The sequence below is a fragment of the Eptesicus fuscus genome, chromosome 20 (assembly GCF_027574615.1).
Source record: "Eptesicus fuscus isolate TK198812 chromosome 20, DD_ASM_mEF_20220401, whole genome shotgun sequence".
NCBI lineage: Eukaryota > Metazoa > Chordata > Mammalia > Chiroptera > Vespertilionidae > Eptesicus > Eptesicus fuscus.
Window position 1 is genome coordinate 9,460,809 of NC_072492.1, and position 25,259 is coordinate 9,486,067.

Sequence of the window (25,259 nt, forward strand, 5' to 3'; positions counted from 1 at the left end):
ATTTTAAGGCTTTATTATGTCTTATTATATGATAGGGCTCGTCTTCTGTCATTGTGTTTTTTTTTTTAAAAGAGCTTTGCTTTTTTTTTTTTTATGTGAACTCTTGAATCAGCTAATCAAATATCAAAAAGAGGAACACAACTATTTGTTTTTTAATTGGGATTAAATTAAATCCTGAAATCCTTTAAAAGTTGCATAGTCTGTTTACAAACAGGTTAGCAATAGCAACCTGGTAGTTTTTCTCCTCAGGTTTTGAAAGCTGGACAACGAAATACCAAATGAAAACGATGAAAAGAAGCTATTTATAGTAGCATTAAAAGCATGAAATATGTAGGAATGAATCAAATGGAAGGCACATGACACCTCTTTAGAGAAATTAAGGAAAACCTACTAGAGGGTATACCATGTTTAGAGATGGGAAGACTCAATACTGTAAAGATGTCAGTTATCTCAACATTGAGCTGTAGGTTCAAAATTGAGGCCTGGCCGGTGTGGCTCAGTGGTTGAGCATCTACCTATGAACCAGGAGGTTGCAGTTCAATTCCCTGTCAGGGCATATGCCTGAGTTGCAGGCTTGATTCCCAGTATGGGGCATGCAGGTGACAGCCAATCAATGTTTCTATCCCTCTTCCTCTCCCTTCCTTTCTGAAATCAATAAAAATATATTTAAAACAAAACAAACAACAACAACCCCCCCCCCGAAAAAAAAACACCCCAAAATTGATCTGGAGTGTCACCAGCCAGTTGTGTGTTTTTTCTGTTTGTCACTTAAGCTGATTCTGAGATTTAAATGGCAATTCGATGAACCAAGGAAAGCCAAGACAATTTTGAAGAACAAAAGGCTTAAGGACTCACATTATGTTATCAACTCTTATATCAAAGCTGCAGTGTGGTGTTGGCAGGGGGATAGGCAGTTAAACCAATTGAACACAATAGAGTCAAGAAACAGTCTCACACATGTATTGTCACTTGATTTATGACAAAGGTGACACTGCAGTGCTATGGAGGAAAAAATGACCTCTTCAGTAAATAGTGCTAGGTCAACTGGCTAGCCATATGGAAAAATGAATCTCTGCCTCTGCTGTCACCCTCCATAAAAATAAATTCCAAAAGGATTGTAGATCTAAATGTGAAAGGTAAAACTAGAAAGCTTTTAGAAATCTTTGCCTATGGCCTTGAGATAGGCAAAGATTTATTAAACAGAACAGAAAAAGGACTAACTATGAAGGAAACACATGGTAAGTTGGATTCCATTAAAATAAGAAATTTTTTTATTTAAAGATAGCACAAAGAGAGCGAAAAGACAAGCCCCAGAACAGGAATCTATATTTGCAGCACATTTATCTGACTCAGGAGTTGTACTGTCATATATAAAGAACCCCTATAATTAAGAAGAAAAGCAGACAGAAGACAGATAGGCAAAACAACGAAGTTGGACTTCACCAAAGAAAATATCCAGTGACTGATGAACATATGAAAAGGTGTTCAACTTCACTAGTCATCAGGAAATTGCAGACTAAAACCATGATGTCATATTAGTACACCTACCAGAATTAAAACAATAGACAATTCACCTAGTGTTGCTAGGATGTGCAGTGACCGGAGTTCTAATATACTCTCAGTTGTACAACCACTTGGGAAAATTCTTTGATTGTATCTCCTAAAATGGAAGTGTACACAGGACATGTGCAGAACTGTGTTTACAGTAGCATTATTCTTAATAGTCCTGCCTGGAAACAGTCCAAAGAACATCAACACTATACATCATGACATATTTATACAATGATACCACACAGCAAATGGGAAGTCACAGTCTACAACTACGCACCACACGATGGATGAATCTCACAAACAGAATGTTGAGTGAAGTGAGCCGGACAGAAGAGTACATACTATATGACTCCATTCCTGTGAAGGCCAATTTATTTATGGTGTTAATATCACAAAAATGTCTCCCTCTGGGGGTGAGGGACTAAAAGGGGGCACGAGGGACCCTAGAGTTCTGCTAGTGCTCTGTTTATGCCTTGGGTGGGGATTAGCTAGGGTGTTCACTTAGTGAATTATCTTTGAGCTATATACACTATGGTTTTTCTATTTATGTGTTCTACTTGAATTTAAAAATCTGTATGTAAGTACATATACACACAAACATTTTTATAATACACATGTATTATACATATGTACTGAATGTATGTAAGTATGAGTATATAAGTATACATATAATACACATATCTATACTTATATATGCTTATATGTAATTATGACATATAATAAGTATATGTAATACATGTATATTACTAAGTTTACTGATATGTTTATAACCACATATATACTTACACTCATGCATATTCATGCATACATTTGTACACATACAAACACACACTCACACAAAGAGCTGTATTCTGAACAGACCACAAGATGGAGATATAAGTCAATAGAAGGGGAAAGTTACTAGATCATTGATTCTAGTTTCTAGATTTTGGAAAGTTAGCATTCCCCCCATCCCCCCTTGAAAGTAAGGAGAGAATGTTGATTGCTTATACTGCCAGATTTTAGAAAAAGACCCGTCTCACTTTTTCCAGTTCTCTCTCATCTTCTCCCTCCTCCTTTGTGTAACAAAAACCTATTTGTCATTTTAAACTTTTTCTCAGTGACTCTAGACATTTGCCCCATCCCCAGTCAGTTCTTTCTCTTGCTTTCATCTTCCTTCCTTGCCTTTTCCTTTCATGTCTTTCTCTTCCATTGCTCTTTCCCCCTGGAAAAAGCTGCTTGATTTCTGTGTTTTTTAATTTTAGTTTTTGTTTCCCATTCTTAATTTTGAAAGAAGAGGGTTTGCTTTCAACACTTCTTTCTAATAGTCTTCACTTGTTATCGTTTGCTTTTGTGGGCATCTGTCCCCCTTCCCCTGTCTCGCCTCCCATGGGAACATGGCTCATCTTTATTGGATTTAAAACAAATTATCAACATGATTCAGGTTCATTATAACAAGTCAAACCATAGAGAGGTGTAACCCAAAAGTTAATAGCTTCTCTCCTTTTCTTTCCCTTCAGTGTCATTCTCCTAAAGTAACAGTGTTAACTGTTTGGAGGGTTTCCTTCCCCACACTTATCTGTGCTGATACAAATATTTACACATGTATTTACATAAATGCGAGTTTTCCTATTTTTTAATGAAAACAGAATTGTACTGTACATACTCCGTAATTCTTTTTTATTTTTTAAAAATTCTTTATTGTTGAAAGTATTACATATAGTATTACATAAGTCTCCTTTGTCCCCCATTGACCTCTCCCCGGCCACCCCCACCCCCTAGCACATGCCCTCACCCCCCTAGTGTCTGTGTCCATTGGTTATGCTCATATGCATGCATACAAGGCCTTTGGTTGATCTCTTTACCTCCCCCCCTTACTTAAAAAAAAAAAAAAATCATTATTGTTAAGAGTATTACAGATGTCCCCCTTTCCCCCCTCATTACCCCCCTCCAATGGGTCCCGCCCTGCCCCAGGTCTTCACCACCCTATTGTCTGTGTCCATGGTCAATGCATATAAGTTCTTTGGTTAATCTCTTCCTAACCTCCTCCCCTTTTCCTCTGAGATTCATTAGTCTGTTTTATGTTTCCATGCCACTGGTTCAGTTTTATTTGTCAGTTTATTGTGTTCATTTGACTTTATATATAAACTAGAGGCCCAGTGCATGATTGAATCATGCACGTGTAGGGTACCCTACACGCTTTCGCTTTTGATCGCAGGGGAGCTGGGTGCCTGTCCGCTGGTGCACCAGGCCTTTCAGAAGCCTCCGGCTCGGCGGAGGCTTCCGAAAGGCCTGGTGTCGGAGCAGACAGGCATCCAGCTCCCCCGCTTTTGATGGTCCGAGGTGGGACATGAGCTCGCTGCCCCAGAGGCCCCTTCTGTTCTGCAGCACAGCCATGGCTCAGCGTCCCGCCGGCCCAATCGGCTACCCCGGCCACCCCGAGTCCCGCCCCCTGTGCCTCCCTCTGGCCCAATCCTGGGCGTAGCGGAGTGATAGTAATTTACATATTACCATTTTATTAGGTAGGATAGAGGAGGCCTGGTACAGGGGCGGGGGGGGGCAGCTGGTTTGCCCTGAAGGGTGTCCCTGATCAGGGTGGGGTTCCTTTGGGGTGTGGGGCGGCCTGAGCGAGAGGCCTGTGGTGGTTTGCAGGCCGGCCACGCCTCCTGACAACCCAAGCGGAGGCCCTGGTATCTGGAATTTATTTTCCTTCTACAGTTGAAACTTTGTAGCCTGGAGCGGAGCCAAGCCTAGGGCTCCCTCTGCAGCGGCAGGCATTTGTGTTGGGGTTATAATTGAAACTTTGTTGCCTTAAGCGGGTGGTCCCGGCCAGGGTGTGCGGAAAGCTTTGCTTCCCCTGTTGCCGGTGGCAACCCTGGCCTGCTCTCTCAAGCTCCATTCTGACGCCATTTCTGTTTGAATTTGTTTACCTTCTATAATTGAAACTTTGTAGCTTGAGTGGAGGCTTAGGCCCGAAACAGCTGGCAGAAAGCTTATTTCCCTCTGTTGCCTGGGAAACCTTGCTTTCTGTGGCTGTAGCCATCTTGGATGGGTTAATTTGCATACTCGCTCTGATTGGATGGTGGGTGTGGCTTGTGGGTGTGTCGGAGGTATGGTCATTTTGCATATTTGTCTATTATTAGGTAGGATGAGATCATGTGATATTTGTCTTTCTCTGATTGGCTTGTTTCACTTAGCATAGCAATCTCATTTATTTATTAATATTTTTATTGATTTTTTTAGAGAGAGGAAGGGAGAGAGAGAAACATCAATGTGAGAGTCAACCATCAATCGGGTACCCCCTGTACAACCCCTACTGGGGTTCAATCCCCAAACCCAGGCATATGCCCTGACCTGGAATCCAACTAGCAACCTCTTGGTACACAGCACAATACCCAACCGAGGGAGCCAGGGCTGTAATTTACTTTTTTTTTTTTTTGCATTTAATTACTTTATTGATTAAGGTATCCCATATTTGTCATCAACCCCACCCTCCCATTCCCATCCCAACCCCCCCCCCCCCCCACATGCCCCTATCCCCCTGTTGTCCGTGATTACTGGTTAGGCTCATATGAAAGCACACAAGTCCTTTGGTTGATCTATCTCCCTTGTCCCCACCCTCCCCTACCTTCCCTCTGAGGTCTGACAGTCTGATCAATGCTGTTCTTGTTCTTCAGTCTATATTGTTCATCTTTTCCCCTAGATGAGTGAGCTCATGTGATACTAGGAATACACTTATAGGAACTGAAAATGAGACAAGCAATAATGGTTATACTGAGAGGCAAATGAATCAGTCTATAGTGAGTTTCCTTCTGGGCCAACAGTTCTTTTGAGTGTAATTTACTTTCTTTATTTACATTTGGGCATTACTCCAATCAATAGATCTACCAAAATTCTTTTCAGTAGCTGCATTATTCCACAGTATGAATATGCAATCATTACAACCACTCCCCATTTGATGGATATTGGGTTGTTTAGTTTTTTTGTCATTACAAACAATATTGCAGCAAATATCCATAAAGAATGTGTGGCGTTGCCTTAGCCAGTTTGGCTCAGTGGATAGAGCGTCAGCCTGTGGACTGAAGGGTTCCAGGTTCAATACTGGCCAAGGGCACATGCCTGGGTTGTGGGCTCCGATCCCCAGTAGGGGGAGTGCAGGAGGTGGCCAGTCAATGATTCTCCCTCATCATTGATGCTTCTATCTCTCTCTCCCTCTTCCTCTCTGAAATCAATAAAGAAATATATTTAAAAAAAAAAAAAGAAGAAGGATGTGTGGCTTCAATATCTGTAAGACAGAGTCCCCAAAGTGGGGACAAAAGGTATGGGTATTCAAATTTAACAGGTCCTGCCATGTCTGTTTCTTGAAAGTTGTAATGCTTTACATCCCCTCCAGCAATACATGGGATCCCATTTCCTTACACTGTGGCTGTCAGAGTGTGATGGAACTTGTTGGGTTTTGCCAATTTGATGAGTGACATATGTTATCTTGTTTTGAATTGCAGTCCCTAACTATTGGTGTAATTGTGACTTTTGACAGGGAAAATAAAAATATTTGATACCCCTGTATACATTAATTAAATTGTAAAAATCATCTGGGAATTGAAAAGGGAGAATTCTAGTCTACAAATAAGCAGGAAGAAGAAAGAGGAGCTACCTATATACCCCATATTGTAAGTTAGTTAGTTGATTTTTTGAAAAGCCTATTTAATACTTTCAATTTGAAAAGTACTAACTATATATGAAACTGCTTTTTTAATAAGTGAAATTTTAAAGAAACTGCTAAAAATATTCTTCTTTATTGAAAAGAGTTTTCTATGTCTCCCTCCCTCTTTTCTCTATTTACCAAGCACTTTTATGTATTATTTTATTTGACCCTCATATTAATTTTCAGAGTTAATCAGAGAAGGGATTACTTTATTTGGTTCACAGATGAGGAGACTGATTCTTAGAGAAGTCATTGTGCCTGAGGTGAGTAAACGGCAGAGAAAGAACTAGAAAGCCTTCTTGTCCTTTGCCATGTTTTTGTCTCTCAGGCCTTTTCTCTCTAATTTTGGTGTCCTATCATGGTTCCCCTGTAAGCACCCTCTCTTATTCCTTTCTCATTGACTTTTTGTTCATGGCACCTAGTAGATAATATTGCTAACTTTGCATGTATAATTTAGTAAAAAAAAAAAAGGGGTGGGGTGGTATCAGAAAACCTACGTTTGAATTTTGAGTCCATTTCATTTTCTGTCAAATGAAGATAACCATGACTCCTCAATATTGTGAAGTTCCAATGACACAAATCTATGTGGAAAAGCATATTTTGCTTTGGAAAGTGCTTTGTAAACATCACTGAACACTTGTCTCTGGTCGTAGCAGAGGGGAATCCAGAACTGGCATGCCATTTGGGGGAGATCTTTCTATCCTGCACAAAATTATTAGAGATCAGTTGTTGTTTATAATTAAGTGCTAAATTGTGTGGTGTGGGTCATAAGCGATCTCTTAGAGAAAGGAGAGATGCATGTGAGGTGGAGGAACTTGAGAAGACCGTGAAAGAAATAGACTCCAGATAGCCTTTGTAGAGTGAATAGATTTGTACACCACACATTTTCCCGCTTTCTTCTATGCTTTCTCTGATCCTATTCTTTCTGGACAATAATGTCCATACCAATCTGCATATAGGTTCCCAGCTGGTTGCATAAGAATCACCTGAGAGAGCTTACAGATTCCTGGGCCCTGCCTGCAGAGAGAAAGATGCCATAGTTAAAAACATGGTTAAAAGCATAGTTAAAAGCTATTTATTTGGGATTTTAGATATGAATCTGGTTAATCTATATATATAAAAGCCTAAGCCAGTGGTTGCCAACCAGTGGTCTGTGGACCACTGGTAGTCCTTGAGGTCCAAAAGGTTGGCGACTGCTAGCCTAAGCGACTGTTGCGACCGGATGACCGGCCGGTAGCTGTGATGTGCACTGACCACCAGGGGGCAGATACTCAACGCAGGAGCTGCCTGCTGGTGGTCAGTGCACTCCCACAGGCAACCTCCTGCGGCCGGCCAACCTCCCACGGTCCCTCCCCTGGCCAGCCAGCCCCTATCAGCCCTGATCGGGACTGGGCAAGACGGCCCTGATTGTCCCCGATTGCTGGCCAGGCCGAGGGACCCCACCTGTGCATAAATTCATGCACCGGGCCTCTAGTGGATGTAATAAAAAGCAAGGTTATTGAGGTGGAAATGATGACTGTATAGATGGTTATTGGCTTTTGTATATCTTGATTATAGATGCATTATTCATTGACACCCTTAAACAGTGTTTTAATGCCAGATTTGGATTTTTGTAGGTCAGCTGGCAATTTCTACTGTAAAATTTTCGACACCAGAGTTTAAACACTATAGAGTTAATTCTACTCACTGCCAGCCAATAATTTTGTTTAACTAGACTTTGCATCTTTATCCATAGAACAGTGATAATTTGTACAATTTATTGAATATTTTAGTGCATTTAATCTTTATTTTATAAAATGAGTGTGATTGGGAATACATACTAAAGGGACAAAACAGTAGAGTTGACACAAAGATGGTCATTGGGCTTGCCGAGCGCCTACATGCACATTGATAACCTCAGTTGGGCACTCATTGGATTTGTCATGTAAGTGTGTTTGGTTGTGCAGAGCAAAGTGAAAGATTGAAAATAATGTCATAAAAGGCACAGGTCTGCCCTGGCTGGTTTTGCTTAGTGGTTAAAGTATTGGCCTGCAGACCAAAGGGTTGCGAGTTCAGATTCCTGAGCACATACCTCAGTTGCAGGCTTGATCCCTGGCCCAGTTGGGTGCGAGGCAACCAATCGATGTGTGTGTCTCTCTCACATTGATGTATCTCTCTTTCTCTCTTCTCTCCTCTCTTAAAAAAAAAAAAATCAATTGAAAAAATATCCTCAGGTGAGAATAAAAAAAAAAAAAAAGGTAACAGCTCTGGCACTAGAAACTCCCTGGTAATATGTAAGCAAACTGTTGACTTTTGCTCATTCTGTTTTGAAACATGTTTTCAGGAGTGCATTGTTTAATAAAGTAAGGAGCTGCTTATAATAAATGGTAATTATTGGGTTTCTTAACATTTATTTTGTAGTTGAACTTTAATTGCTAACCAGCAGATGGCTCTCAGTCACCATAAATTTTGCAGAGTAGCTAATTCACTTTTCACTTAGAATTCTCATGTTTTTGTATATCATCCTTCCTGCCCCTCTTCAGGTACCATGACAATCACACTTAGGTACAGTGACCTGGTTTTATTTGCTTGATTTTTGGATTGCCGCATGGCTCTCTGGAATAGCAAACCGGAATTTCTCAAATTTAGGTTGGAGGCCAAAATAACGACTTTGTGGTATTTCCGTGTTTCTGTGAACTCTTTGGTTAAGTTTTTACTTTAATGTTAAAACGTTTTATTGGTAAATATGACCAGCGATGAATAGGGACAAAATGGGATTTGTTTAAAATTAGAAAAGTATTTCATTGCAGTAGATTTTAAAGATGCTATGGTGAGAATTTCCTTGGGTGATATGTAAGATATTTTTCTTGCTTGAGTTCTTATTGTTCTGGACTAATACACAATAAAGATTATTTATTCAATTTAACAAAAAAAAAAAAAAAGAAGAAGTTATTTCGAGTACTTACTTGCAAAAGTCACAGTTTAGGCGTCTGTTGTCCTGAAGTATCAGCTCTGTGAGGTCAGGTGTTTGTCCTCCTGTTCCCTTCCAAGACTGGCACATGGAAGGTCCTCAGTATTTGTGGATGGACAGGCGGATGGGATACAGAAAAGAATAGGACAGAGTCCTGGACTGAAGACTGGAGCCGTCTAGTAAATATGGCTACAAATAGACATCCATCTACAGATTATGATCTTAAAGGAGCAGTTTTACTTCAGGGTTGTTACTAGGAACTATGTTGAAGTTGGAGAAAATTCTGAAAGAAAATGAAACGTTCCCTTTCCCTAAGTTGTGTCAGTTCCCCAAGCCACCCAGCGTGGCAGCCTGTGTCCCCTATAGCCAGTCTGTTCACCAACACTCGTGGGGTTTTCCTCCGAGTCACTGTGTGATCGTCATTTTCCTGCTGTTCCTTGTCATTCCCCTTGTCCAGACCCTCATCACCTTCGGCCCAGAGGACCCTCGCCCCTGGCCCACCTCTGACTGCGCGCTCCTCCGTGTGATCCAGTCTGCATGTTGCTGCCAGATTTCCCTTAAAGAATCGATGTCAGAGAATCTATTTCTGATTGAAATTTGAGCCTCTGTGCATTTCTGGAATCACAGGAAGAAACTACCAAGACGAAATTTTGAAAAAGCAGTTCCCCGACGCCCTAGAAGTATCTTCCTAATCCTCACTTCCAGCCTCCCTGCAGTCTGTGAATACTCAGAGATTTTTTTCAGATAGGACAGACATTTTCTATAGTCATTTTGACTCCTTTTTAAAATGGTGAGCAAAGCTAAAGAAAGCTGCTTCTCGGAATTCACTGCCTTTCCCAGTCCGTAGTCAGTAGATAAGCACGCCCTCCCGGCGAGCTCTAACAGCTTCAACTACATTTGTCCGCAGAAGAACGCGGAGTATCTGTGCCCCCCGAGTCATGGATTATAATTTAAAAATGAACATCATTTGCTTTGGGGGATGCAAATGCAGTATTTTTATATCTTTAGAAGCGACTGTACAATTTTTTGGTAAAATCTTTATGACATATCTAACCTATGTATTAATGTGGCATTTATTTGATAAGTGCCATTTTTTAGATAATTTGCATCTTGAAAGAATATGGATGGAAGTTATTAATTTATTTAAAACAACATTGGGAGTCTATCCTAACCTCAAGAGGAGCGTTTTTAGCATTTCCTTTCTTTAACTTAATTTTCAAAGGAGAAACACTCCTTCGTTGTCCTTCCAAATGCGGGCTTGAGCTACCAAGTGTTTTAGTGACAGAATTCCCTTTCTAGTAACATTCTCTCCATTCGCTCTAAAATCTGAAAGGCGGGCAGCAGTTGGTTCCTTTTGCTTTTTTTAGTAAAAAAAACACAATCTCGTCCAGCCGGTATGGCTCAGTGATGAACCAGGAGGTTGTGGTTCAATTCCCGGTCAGGGCACATGCCCAGGCTGTGGGCTCAATCCCCAGTGTGGGGCGTGCAGGAGGCAGCCGATCAATGATTCTCTCTCATCATTGATGTTTCTCTCTCTCCCTCTCCTTTCCTCTCTGAAATCAATAAAAACATATTAAAAAAAGACAGCCTCCTGATAAAAATGTTAACTACCCCTCTCATCTTGTCTCTCCCGTCCTGTCTCAAGAACACGCACTGAAGGCTTCCTGCCCAGCATGCGCAGAAGCACGCTTATCTGGCACTAGCGGTTTAAACAAGACTGTCGTGTGGCCGCTCTCCTTACAGAGTGCGTAATTTAGGAAGGGAGACAGATGAGCAAATAACTAACTACAATCCTGCTTGATAAATGCCACGTTGGAGGTTTTGAACAAAGTGCCAGGGGAGCACCAGGGAGTGATTGATTCGAGGGAAGGGGGTGGGGCCGGGGATCAGGAAAGACTAAACAGCAGAAGTGACATTTGAGTTGAGCCTTACGGGATGAATAGAATTTTGCCAGATGGACAAAGGGGTGGGGGTGGGGACCCTCCAGACTCATGCAAAAACATGAGAGTGTGAAAGTTGGTGCCTTTGTCTGAGAAGTGGTGAGCAGTCTGTGGGCCGGAGGAAGAGCAGGGCCTGGAAGGGGTGTTGGCAGATGACGCTGCAGAGATCAGTGGGGCCATATTGTAAAGCTTAAACCTGATCTGTACCTTCTAGGGAATCGTGAAAGTTTGAAAACAGGGAAATGTTGCAGCGAGATTCCACTTTAGAAAGAGTTCTGGCCGCAGAGGCAAAGATGGTTTGAATGAGGGTGATGGGAACAGGGAGACCAGTCAGAAGGCTATGGCCATCTTTTACATGCGAGCTGATGAGGGCAGTGCCACTGGGGATGGCAGTGAGGGCACATACTTGAAGACCACCTCAATGTCCAAGGAAGGCCTCGGACATTGAGAGGACGTGGGGTTGGGCAGGGGCAGGTTTGGATGGTTGGGAACACAGTGATGATGCTAACCAGAACAGAGAGCAGAGGAGGAAAACAGCTTTGGGGTAAAAGTAATGAATTGGATATTGGATTTGGAGTGGAATATCAGTTGGAGTTTCCTAAACAAAAGGCAATAAATGCAGATGTAGAGCCTGTAGGGAAGTATCAGGGGTCGAGATAACTGGGACGTCTTTGACACGGTAATGTCAATCAGGCTGAGGGTGGAAAGATATGCCTCACCGGGGTTCTGTATGTGGGGTTCCTTTTAACTGTTTTTGTGCTCCCCCCCCCCCCCCCCCCCCCCCCCCCGTTAAAACATGGTTTTTCAATTACGGTTTACATTCAGTAGTATTTTGTATTAGTTTCAGGTGTACAGCATAGTGGTTACACAAGCATATACTTCACAAAGTGTTTCCTCTGGTATTTCCAGTACCCGCCTAGCACCATACATAGTTATTATAATGCTAGAGGCCTGGTGCATGAAAATTCATGCACTGGAGGGGGGTCCCTCAGCCCAGCCTGCCCCCTCTCACAGTCCAGGAGCCCTCAAGGGCAGGAGGCGACCCGGCAATCAGGGGAAGGCGACGCCCCCATCACACCTCTGCTGCTGCCACTGCCAGCAGCGCAAGCCTCGGCCAGGCCCTGGTTACCTGAGCCTCGGCCGGCCCTGGGCGGCTGGGGCTGAGGGGACTGGGGAACTCTGGAGGCAGGTGCGCAGCCTTGCCATGTGCCTGCCGCCCTGGCAGGGCTGAGGGGACTGGGTGCCGCCATCTTGTGGCTGTGGGCACCGCCATATTTGAGGGCGGGGCAGTCATTATCATATTCCCTCCTTATTGGGCGCTGCCACCTTTGCGATGGTGTGAGGGTCAATTAGCATATTCCATCTTTATTAGATAGGACTAGAGGCCTGGTGCATGAAATCGTGTAGCGTAGGGTCCCTAGGCCTGGCCTCCCCACCTCCCCACCTCCTCGCTCCCTCAGTGCCCCACTGCCACTGCTGGTCACCCGCCATGTTCCACTCTGCCCCTTGGTGGTCAGCACATGTCATAGCGAGTGATCAAACTTCCTCTCTCCCGGTAGAACTCCCAAGCGGATAATTTGCATATTAGCCACACACACACACACACACACACACACACACACACTTATTGACTATATTCCCTAGGCTCTACTTTACATCCTGGACTATTTTGTGACTACCAGTTTGCACTTCTTAATCCCTTCACCTTTTTCACCCACCCAGTCTCCTATCCCTTCTCCACTCTGCAACCTTAGTCTACTCTCTGTATCTGTGAGTCTGTTTCTATTTTCTTTGTTTCTTTTGTTCCTTATATTTCACCTTCCACCCCCAGATTCTGATATTGCCCTGCTATGGAAGGGAGCATGCCCCTCCCGCACCCCCAATTAAGATTCCACCCCCATAATGATTCAAAAGAAAGTGCTGTTGAGTTTGTGTTGGGGCGTAAAAAGTGTTTAATCACTGCTAGCCCCTGTTCTTACAGCTTGAAGTCACTGGAAGCGATACAGTTGCCCAGAGAGAGACAATATAGTAAAAAGAGAAGAGCTAAATAGAATTCCTGAAGAACAGCAATATTGAAGGGGCAGATGGAGAGTTACCTGCAAATTCCAGAGAAAGCTCTCTCAGTGGGAGAGAGTGGGATGGAAGAAACCAGGGGAGCGGAGGTTCATGGGTAAAAGATAAAGTCAGCCATGACACATGAGGCTAGAAGAGGGGCAAAGTGAATCCTGGGAGGAGATTTGGCAGTAAGATTGTGGGAGAGAAGAATTTTAGTGGAGTAATGGGGCAGTAGTTGATTGAAGAATGAACTGTGAGGGTCAGGAAGTAGAATTGATGAGCAGAGTTCATTGTTTCAGGAAGTTGAGCTGTGAATAGGAAAGAAAGTTGTTGCTTGAGGATTTATAGCATGGCTAAAATGACAAGATTCTGGAAGAGTGTGATGATGAAAGTGACTAGGAGAACAGAAGGAAGTTCACAGTGGCTACCTACTTTGGAATCAATACTCCTTGATCCAGCCCCTCAAATTTCACCCACTCTCCACTGCCATCCCACTATCTATATGGCCTATATTCCCTGCCCTGGAGACTCCATTCATGTCCTTACCCTTTCTTGGAATGCCTTACCATCTCTCTCTCTCGCATAGCTAAACCTACCCATTCTTCAGGACTGTCTGGAGTCTCCTTGCCTTTCTGAAACCTTTCCTGAGGTGGTAGAAAGTGCCTTGGGTTAAGAGTCAGAAGCTGTGCATTGAACATTTAGCTTTGCCACTAAGTGTGTGACCTGGAGGAAGTCACTATGATGTTTCTTTATCTTGGTTTTCTTTTTAAATATATTTTTATTGATTTCAGAGATGAAGGCAGAGGTAGAGAGAGAAACATCAATGATGAGCGATCATTGATGGGCTGCCTCCTGCACGCTCACACAGGGGATCGAGCCCACAACGCAGGCATTTGCCCTGACAGGGAATCGAACTATGATCTCCTGGTTCATAGATTGTTGTTCAACCATTGAGCTGCGCCAGCCGGGCTACCTTAGTTTTCTTGTCAGTAATACCAACTCTGACGTACACACAGGCTTGTGTACAATTCAAATGAAATAATGTTTGTGAAATGCCTTTGAAATTACAAAACACAGCACCAGCATATGATACTATAATTTCCTGACTGCGCTTGTTTATTTCATTCATTTGGTTATGTTTTTTGCTGAATTACTTAATTCATTCAGCCTTTTTTTCAGTGTCTATTATGCCAGGCACTGAGGCTATAGTACAAAGAAGGCAGTCCCTATCATTGTGGAGCTTGTAGTCTTGTGTAGGAGATAGAAAATCAACAAATATGTATCACACAATAGCAGGTGGTTTAAGTACTATAAAGAAAATACAGCAGGATTGTGTGTGTGTGTGGGGGGCTGAGTTATAGGGAAGGGTACTTTTTTAGAGTGGTCAGGGAAACCTGTCTGAGATGACATTTCAGCAAAGTAGAATGAATAAGGGAGCAAGGCCACGTGACCATGGGGTGGGGGTGGGGGAGGACAGGGAGGCGTGCCTTAGCCACGGTAGGTTGGAGGGACAGTGGGTGCAAAGTCCCTGAGATAGGAATGTGCTCAGTGTATTGTAGAGGCAGCAAGGAAACCAGCGTGGCTTGTAGTTACAGTAAAGATGTGTTTCAAAGGTGGATGGGAAGAGCAGAGGAAGCAGGTCTGTTTTTACAGTGATCACTCTGGCAGCTCTTTGGGAAGTAGATGGTAGAGGGCAGGAGTGGAAGCAGGAGGCAGGAGCAGTAGGGCGGAAGCAACAGATTTGAGATACGTTTTGAAGGATTTCCAATGCGTTAGAAGTGCGGGGTAGGAGAGAGAGAGTCAGAGATCATTCCAGGGTGTTTGGCCTGAGCCCATGGGTCTGTGGTGAAAATAGAAAGACTGGGGGAGAGGAGAATGGATTAAGTGGGGAATTGTTTTGTTTTGTTTTTCTCTTCTTATTTATGCAATTTAATACTTACTGAGAAAAATTGTAATTAAAGCAGTAAGGATCTTCCAGATCATCTAATTCGGTGATGTCCGGTGATAGAAAATCATTTTCTGTAGGAGAAAAGGGAATGCCTGGCTCCCCCACCAAGATGAGTCTTCCCCGCTCACCTCCCAAACCACTATTAATGACTGTTAATGAGGGTGTCTGTTCCTCAAGCATCTGACCAGGACTTTTGAAAACCATTGACCTACTTAGTTCACTTGTTTTATGGGCTGAGGGGGTTGTTGGAAGTGCCCAGGGATACAAAGCTGCAGTTTTCTTACTTCGGTTAGTAGTTCCTTCATGTGTGGTTAGTTTTTCTTTTCAGTTTGATTGTAAACTCCTTGAAAACAAGAATTATGTCTTAAGTTCTTCCATATTTTCTTTCTACCTAGGAGAATACTGAGTAATAGTAGGCATCAGTCCAAACATTAAGTTGAGCATAAAACCCTAAAGAAAAGACAAACACCAGAAGAAAAGAGAGAGAGGTAGTTCCGCCTTGAAAAACATAACAGAAGTTTTGGGATCAGATAACCGAGAAAGAAGGCTTTAGGGAATCATTTTTACCGCATTTTACTATTGCTGTTATAGTGAGAGTAAGACCAAGATAACTTTGTTATTGCTTAGCACTTTTTCAAAGCTTTGTGCTTTATTTTTTTACTTTTTTATTTTATTTTTAGAGAGAGTAAGGGGGAGAGAGAGAAACAGTATTGTGAGAGAGAAACAGCGATTGGTTGTCTCCCTTACTCTCCCCGACTGGGGATTGAACCCACCACCTTTCGGTGTATGGGGACTAACTACGCTGCAGCCAGCCGAGCTCTCTGAGGCAGATGTTACCGTATTGCTGGTAGGGGGTGGAACTGACAGCTGTTTACTCTGTGTTGGGAAGCTGTGTGCAGTCCCATCACGGGTGATTTTCAGTTCCTGCCTTCTGCCTAGTAGACATTTATATAAAAGGTTAAACTATTGGGTAGCAGTTATTCGTAGACAATAAAAGAGATGGGAAAAGAAAGGGCTAGAAGAATCACAGACAATGTTAGTGAATACCTGTAAATCGCCTGGAGCTGTGCCTGCACATACGTTGTTACTGCTCCTACTGCTATGTCCGCCATGGTGGTCATTGTCATTTTTTATGAATCCTGTGAACTCTAAAGTGAGTGACTATTCACATCTGGATGGAAGTGGTCAGAGATGGTTTCATGAACAAAATGGTCCTTGGGGCTTGGACAGTGTGGGCAGGTGGGAACACAAGAGGGGGTACTCGAGATGAGAAGAACCCTATAAACAGGGGACTGAGGCTGGGAGCGTGTGTGCCCCCGTCTTCAGACAGCAAGGGGACCAACGTGTCTGGCGCAGAAGGGGCATGTGGTTCACTAGAGGGAGAGAGATTAAGATCGGTAATTCAGAATTTATTATGTTATGAATGCTACATTACATTCATAAAATGGGGTTGGAAACCCTGCGTGTGTGTCTATCTGTGAGCTACGAAATACCCATTAATAGAAAATTATATGGTCATTTTTTAATGCTATAGTCTGTGGTTGCAAATTTGGATCTTCTTGAGATAAAGTATGTGCCTTTGATGTTACATAGGCCTGTGAGACAAACTTAGTCCTTAAAAAGGCTACGTCCATTGGCCTCGTGATTGTGAAATTTAGGGCCCTCATTTGTGATTATTGACTCTAATGTATCTTGGAGGATTAGTAAGGGTGTTACGTGCTGCCACAGCCTCCTTCACAGGCTGTAATTCTCCAGGGGACCAGGCTTGTGCTTTATTCATCCTCAGGCCTCTTCCAGCACCGAGCACAGTTGCTGGCATCGACGTCGGCTGCAATAAATTGTGGTTGAATTGAATTTTCAAAGCATTCGAGGCTGGCCACCTCCGCACTTGTGGGAGTAATTTGCAGCAGAGCTATATTTTTTGAGTTATGTAACACATTTAATCTTGTTCTTAGGTCCAGCCTGATGACGGGAGGGGCTAAGCGAGGCGTACCCAACCCTTGGCTCTTGGAGGAGCCGGAGGAGACCAGAGGCTTGGGTTTTGATGAAATCCGGCAACAGCAGCAGAAAATCATCCAAGGTACTGGCTACCCAAGGACTGTGGGCTCAGGAACCTTGTCAGGTTTTTACGGTAGCCTTGACTCTTCCTTATGCCCGTAGAAGATCAGCGGGAGAACTGTTGGTCTTTTAAAGCCCCTGGCAGTTTTGTGCCGCAGGAAACCTGAGGGACAGACAAATGATGTCATCCATGAATCCGTGACTCAGGAGGTAGTGACTCCCCGTGGGAGAGAGTGGCCGGCAGCTCTGAGGCCACTTCTCCACATGTGCGCCTCCTCTTCTCCACAATTGGAAATTTATTCACCAAACACAGACTCCATCGTTTCCTTATTAAAATAAGTCAGTTTGGCCTTTACCTTGAAGTTCATCTTGCCCAGTGACTTTTAACCTGCTAATTATTTCTTTTACTGTCTTCTATCTTTTAAATTTCAGAAGTAATGCACAATTGTTATACAAAGTTCAAACAATACAGAGACATATAAAATGAAAAGCTTTCCATATTGCTTCTCCAATATATAAACAAATTAATATATATTTCCTCAGACTTTTTGTCAATACACATGTATATATTCAGTATAAGAAGACATATTTTGCATAAATGGGTTTATGATATATATAATTCCACAGCTTTTTAATTTTTTATTTAATATGTATCATGGGTATTATTTCATGTCAGTGTTGAGATGTTATTCATTCTAATTCTGCTTTTTAAAAACAGCTTTATTGGGGTGCAGTTGACATTATTATAAAGAGCATACAGTGTATGTGATTCACTAAGCTTTGACATGTATACATCTGCACAACCATCACTATAATCAAAATAATGAACATAATCATTATTCCCAAAAGTTTTCTTCATGTCTATTTGTGATTCTTACTATTGCTGCTCCTCCAATCCCTAGACAGCTGTTGATCTGCTTTCTGTCACTATAAATTATTTTCTATTTTCTATAATTTTGCATGAATGGAATCATACAGTATGGCGGAAGGAGTCTGGCTTCTTTATCGAAGCATAATTATTTTAAGATTCATCCACATTGTTGCATGGGTCAGTATTTCATTCTTTGGTATTGCAGAATAGTATTACGTGGCTTGAATTAACCACAATCTTTGTGTCCATTCACATGTTGTTGAGTATTTGGTATTACAAATAAAATTGCTATTGAACGTTCAGATGCAAGTCTTTGTATAGACATAAATTTTCATTTTCTTAGGTAAATCCCTACTAGTGGAATGACTGGCCAATGTAGGTGTATGTTTAACTGTTAAAGAAATTACCACACTAGTTTTGAAAGTGTTTGTACTATATTACATCATCATCAAAAGATGTATGTCTCCTATTTGTGTTATTTTTAAAAATATATTTTTATTGATTTCAGAGAGGAAGGGAGAGGGAGAGAGAGATAGAAACATCAATGATGAGAGAGTATCATTGATCGGCTACCTCCTGCATGCCTCACACTGGGGATCGAGCCTGCAACCAGAGTATGTGCCCTGACAGGGAATTGAGCCGTGACCTCCTGGTTTATAGGCCGACGCTCAACCACTGAGTCATGCCAGCTGGGTGTTCTGTTTGTTTTAGATCCTCAGCAAACGTGGTGCAGTCAGTCTTTTTCATTTTAGACATTTTAATAATCTGTGCTGCATTTCATTGTGGTTCTAATATGTATCGCCCTAACGACTACAGTAAAACCTTGATATAACAGACTAATTTGGGCGAGGGGGTGTCCGTTAAAGCTAAAAGTCCATTATATAATAAAGTAGGTTTTCCGAATGCATATGTTAAAAAATTGACAAATTAATTATTTTACCTGTTTTTACTTACATAGACAAGTTTGTGTAATTAAAATGTATGAAAAGTTTAATTTTGCAGAAAAGTTTTCTATATGTATAAATTTATACTGAATAGGTCTAGTTAATGTGTGCATTCACCAGTCACCAAGAGTAAACAAATGCACACGGCTAGGGCATGGCTTAGTGCACATGGGAACATCAGCTGGCATGCATTAAAATTGCTGCAAAAAGTCATGCCATGTGACAACAGAACCAGTTACCTAGCTTCATGTGGTGTGATCACGTGCTAATCATTTGCCAAACATTGTTTACCAGCGGTAACTCTTGGATTTAAATATGTAGACTATAATTGTAGATATATAATATTTATTTATGTTGGTGAATTTGCTACAGTGCTTTTTCCAACATACAGCCTGTTCACTAAAATTTGTTAAAAGTTACAGGGTAAGTTAAAAACAAACTAACAAAAAACCCAACTACACCTAGGCATATCATTTTCAAACTACAGAAAATCAAAGATAAAGAAACAATTTAGTGCTGGTGAAAAAAATACATCAATAGATCATTGGACAGAATAGACAGCCCAGAAATTAATCCACATTAGTATAGTCAACTGATCTTTGACAGAGGACCAAAGGTAATACAATGGAGTCTTCTCAACAAATTGTGATAGATTACTTTGATTGGTGAATGTTGAACCAGCCTTACATACCTAGGATAAATCCAACTTGTTATGGTTATAACATTTGAGGAATGTTATAATTTCTTTCGTAAATGTGTGGTAGACTTCAACAGTGAACCCATTTGGTGCTTTGTGGTAGACTTCAACAGTGAACCCATTTGGTGCTTCTGTTTGGGGTGGTTGTTAATTGTTAATTCAATTTCTTTAGATATGTCTATTCAGATTGTCTGCTTCTTCTTATGTGAGTTTTGGCAGTTTGTATCTTTCAAGAAATTGGTCCATTCCATCTGGGTTATCACATTTGGTGGCATAGAGTTGTTCATAATATTTTTTATTATTCTTTTAATGTTATGAGATCTGTAGTGATGTTTCCCTTTTCATTGCTATTATTAATTTCTGTCCTCGCCTTTTTTCTTATTTAATCTGGTTAGAGGCTTATTTTTTTTTTTTTTTTTATCTTTTCAAAGAACTAGCATTGGTTTTTTGAATTCCTGTTTTCAGTTTCATTAATTTCTGTTCTAATTCTTATTTCTTTTCTTTTGCTTACTTTGGATTTAATTTGCTCTTTTTCTAGTTTCTTAAGGTGAAGTTTATGTTATTGAACATAGATCTTTCTTCTTTTCTACTATATGCCCTCAGTGCTATAAATTTTCCTCTATACACAGCTTTTGCTGCATCCCATAAATTTTGGTAAATGTTGTTTTCATTTACATTAGTTCAAAATATTTAAAAATTTCTCTTGAGATTTTTTCTTTGACACATGTGTTATTTAAAAGGGTATTGTTTAGCCCAGCTGGTGTGTCTCAGTGGTTGAGCATCCACCCACGCATCAAGAGGTCACTTGTTTGATTCCCAGACAGGGCACATGCCCAGGTTGTGGGCTCCATCTCCAGTAGAGGTCATGCAGGAGACAGCCAATTGATGTTTCTCATCAGTGTTTCTGCCTCTCCCTATCCCTTCTTCTCTCTCTCTTAAAAAAAAATCAATAAAAACATTTATAAAAAATCTTTAAAAGTGTGTTGTTTAATCTCTGTATATTTTGGTATTTTCTATTTATTTTTCTGTTATTAATTTGTAGCTTAATTTCATTATAGTCTGAGAGCAAACTTTGTATGATTTCTATTTTAAATTTGTTAAGGTGCATTTTATGGCCCAGAATGTGGTCTGTCTTGGTGGATGTTCCATATAAGCTTGAGAAGAATGTTTGTTCTGCTTTTAATGAAGTAGTCTGTAGATGTCCATTATATCCAGTTGATTGATGGTGGTGAATTTATGTTTTTACTGATTTTCTGCCTGCTGGATCTTTCCATTTCTAACGGAGGGGTGTTGAGGTCTCCCGCTATGATAGTGGATTCATCTATTTCTCCTTGCAGTTCTATCACTTGTTGCCTCATGTAGTTTGATGCTCTGTTATTAGGCACTTACACATTAAGGATTATGTCTTTTTGGAGAATTAGCCTCCTTATAATTACATAATTCACCTCTTTATTCCCAATAACTTTATTTGCTTTGAGGTCAGCTCTGAAATTAAAATAGCTACTCCTGCTTTCTTTTGATTAGTGTTAGAATCTTTTTACTTTTAATTTATATGTACTTTTAGATTTAAAGTGGGGTTATTGTAGATAGCATATAGTTGGCTCCTCTGTTTTGATCCACTCTGATGGTCTCTGTTTTTAGTTGGCATAGTTTCCCTCCTTCGTTTCAATCTGGATGCCTTTTTTTCCTCCCCTGCCTTATAGAAATGATAAGAGCAGACATCCTTCCTTATTTCTAATATTAGAGAGGAAGTATTCATTTGGAAGCCAGTTACTGTGAATTTTTCTATCTATATATATAAAAGCCCAGCGACCGGAATGGTGGAATGATCCGAACAACCGGTGGCTATGATGCGCACTGTGGCAGCCAACTGGCCTGATCTGGGACCTAATCGGCCCCCCTCCCCTGCTGGCCCAGCCCCTGATTGGCCCCCCCCACCCTGATCGGGGGTGGGGCCGGCTGGCCAACTGCCTGCGGCCCCTCCCCACCACTGGCCCAGCCCGATAGGGCCCCCATCAGGGCAGGCCGGCCAGACCCCACCCGTGCACACATTTGTGCACTGGACCTCTAGTATATATATATATGTGTATATGTGTGTGTGTGTGTGTGTGTGTGTATATATATATATGTGTGTGTATATATATATATATATATTGTTAATCCTCACCTGAGAATATTTTTTTTTCATTGACTTTTAGAGAAAGTAGAAGAGAGGGAAGGAGGAGTGAGGGATGAAGGCAGGGAGGGAGGGAGGAAGAGAGAGAGAGAGATTGGTTGCCTCCTGCACATGGCCTGACCAGGGCTGGGGATTGAATCTGCAACCGAGGAACATGCCCTGTGGCCCTTTGGTGTGCAGGCTGACTTTTCTAGCCACTGAGAAACACCAGCCAGGGCTGGTCCTGGAAAGCTTTGTATTTCTAGAAATATTTTTGAGATTCTTTTCTGGGATGCTGTTATTTGGGTCTTGCTTTGTACTGTGGACCAGAGCAGTGTCTGCTTTAGAGCAGGGGTCAGCTGACCTTAATCTGTGGGCCACATTTGGCCTGCTACCTGTTTTTTGTAAACTAAAAATGTGTTTTACATTTCTAAGTGTTCAGAAAATAGTCAAAAGAGGAATATTTTGTGACTGAAAAGTATATGAAATTCAAAGTTTAGTGTCCATAAATAAAGTCTCCTGGGAACACAGCCATGCTTATTCATTTTATCTATGGATGCTTTCCTGCTACAATAGCATAGTTTAGTAGTTGGTCTCGAGACAGTATGAACCACAAAGCCTAAAATATTTAATATCTGGCCCTTTTTAGAAAATGTTTGCTGACGCCAGGCTAGCGGTCATTTACCCCACTACTGAGCCAAAACCATTCTGAGCACAGATCCACCTCGGGGACACTGCAGGTTCGGGTCCAGACCACTGCAGCGAAGTGAGCGTCACAATGAAGGGAGTCGTAATCTTGCTGGTGGAGGGTCTTGCCTTCAATTTGTAAAAAACACGTCTGTGAAGTGCAATAAAGCGAAGTGCCATAAAACGAGGCCTGCCTGCACTCTGCCTAGTGAATTATGAGGTGACCTGGTCAGTGGGAATGGAACTGTGTCCAACCCTGTTTGAGCCCAGAGGCCCCTTTCCAGGGGTGCTTTCCCCAGCCTTGGTTACTTTCCTCAGATAAATGCCCTCAGCACTCAGCTGCAGCCTCCAGGTGGACCCCGTGCCCGTGCAGAGCCCCAGGCTTCTGTCTGCACACCTCTCTCCTCTCTGGTCCTGTGCCCTATACACTTTAGCCACCCTGACCTGTTCTGATTCTTTTCAACTCAGGGCGATGGCCAGGCCCCACCTGGGCTCATCTGTCCCACCCCCACAGCCTGGCAGCCCTCCCAGGCAGTAATCTCGTTTACTTCCCACCTCTCAGGGATCACGTACTTCAATTCCTGATGTCTGTGTCTTGAAACTATGTTTTTTTTTTTTTGGGGGGGTGGTATATTTTGCCTGTGGTTTTGTGTGTGTGTGCTTTTCCCCCAAGTTTCAGGCCAGAAGTAAATCTGGTTCCTGTCCATTCATTTTGGCGAGAAACAGAAGTCTAATTCTATTGTGAAGATCTCCAGCGAATGAGACACGGTGTCTCCCGCATATCTGCAGTCCCACATGCCTCACCCATTGTCATGTTTGAAGCAAAGTGGAAAAAACTAGAGCAATGCAGCTTTCCCCGAAGCATGGCCATTCATTAGCCGAGCTTCACTCTTCGGGATCCACGGCTCCTGAAAAGCAGGTCTTGTTAGCTCACAGTAAGGAATCTTCTGGCATTGTGGCTTTGTGCCAGGAAAAGCTGTTCTCAGTTAGGTACAGTATCCCTGTCACCGGGAAGGTGCTACGTTCAGTGTGAGCGGATGCCACCTGCAAGTTTTTGTCAGTGAGTCTCTGGGACAAAGAGCATCCTTATTGCGCTGCGAAGCCTTGGCGGTTTGTTGGAGGGTGGAGAGGGGAAGGAATGGATGAGAGTAGCAGCTCATACTGTAGGTCAGTTTGTTTTTCTGCTTTTACCTTCGTGTTTTGGAATGCTGTATCCCTCTTTGCTTTCCTAGCAGTTGATTTTCAAGGATAAACACAAAAATGGAAGTAAAAATTTACATGAAGCCCTATTGGCCTTTTCTCTGCCTCAAGAATCTTGGCAATGTGCTGAGGTTGCTATGGCTTTGTTTCATCACCAGGGCCTGCACCAGATAAAAATAAAGCACCGTGAAGGGTCATTTCTAACTTCCTTTGGCCCATATACTCTGTTAGCCTTTCTGTACTTTAGTTGACCCTTAGAAACACTTTGAAAATCGTCCTAAAATAACAGTTTGTTGGCAGATCTTGGCCTCGGCAACGAATGCCTTCCTTGCCTAAGCTAGAAGCTAGGCTTTGGTGCAGCCAGTCAGCCGGTCTCGGCTTCTGTGTTAGTCATGCTGTAATTTGAGGCACAAATGGACATTAAGCATGAGATGGAGGAGGTGATGACAATCTCTAGATCACCTCAGAAATTCCCCAGATAGAACAAGGGAAGGTAACTTTTTGATTAATACAGACCCCTGTCTCTGAGTCGACGGCAGACCTTGAAGAAGGTGAGGTATTGTTCTCCCTTCACTCAGGAGGTCTTTGTTGATGGGCTTTCTTAACTGTTATTTTATAGGTGTCCTTTCTGGATTCCAGCAGAAAGCCACATGTTTTTTCTAGATTTCTGTGTTCTTCGGCCTCTAAATATTTTTATGTAGAATAGTGGTGGGAAGGTGGCTAGCCAGACTCCATTTCACACCAGCAAGTCTTAGTAGCTAATCTTTAAACCCTTGCAATCCTTACTTCACAGACAACTTTTTTTTCTTCTTGTAACTATCACCTAGACCAGGAATCTTCCACTAAAATCTCAAAATAAAATCATCTGTTCTTAGATCTTGCTCTAAAAGTCTTTCCAATGCTGGGAAAGTGATTAACTTTATCCAGCTTGACCTAATCTTTTCCTCATTTGTTCCTTACTTCTCCTTATCCAGGGAGAGCTCCTTCTATATGTAAAACGTGAGAATTTCCATTGCTTCTCTCAATGACTTTTCTACTACCTGCACTTAGGAGGCTGTCTTGTATTGACAAGAAGGCCTTCCATAGGTCTAGTAGAGACTAAATTTCTTCTACAGACCTAGGTGTCTCTTTGGTTAGTCCTTGATTTAACATCATTTATGAAGTACCTGCGCTGTGCCACCAGTGGGGCTCTGAACTGGGACAAAGACAAAGGAAATGGAGACACAGCCCAGCCCTAGGGGCCCTTGTCCTGTGCTTCGTCAGGGGCCTGAGGCTGCAGCTCTTAGAACTGCCCCTTTGTTCTATTTACTTGTTAAAATGTTGATAATTTTTTGCTGTGGAAAATTTCAAACAAAAAGGTAGAGAGAGTAAGATAATGATGTCATACTGACTAGCTCATTACTGTCATCAGTTGTTACAGCAATTATCAATTCATAGTCCATTGTGTTTCATCCTTATGTCTACCCAACTACCTATTCCATGAATTATTTTTGAAGCAAATCTCAGGTATTATTTCATG

General features: G+C 42.1%; 1 protein-coding gene across 1 annotated transcript in view; it reads left to right on the top strand.

Moving 5' to 3' along the window:
- Window positions 1-25,259, top strand: part of STX8 (syntaxin 8) — a 243,104-nt gene that overhangs the window by 34,627 nt on the left and 183,218 nt on the right. Inside the window, exon 5 of the mRNA XM_008153588.3 lies at window positions 17,084-17,208. Coding sequence (XP_008151810.3) covers window positions 17,084-17,208 — 125 coding nt within the window. The remainder of the gene's footprint in view (window positions 1-17,083; window positions 17,209-25,259) is intronic.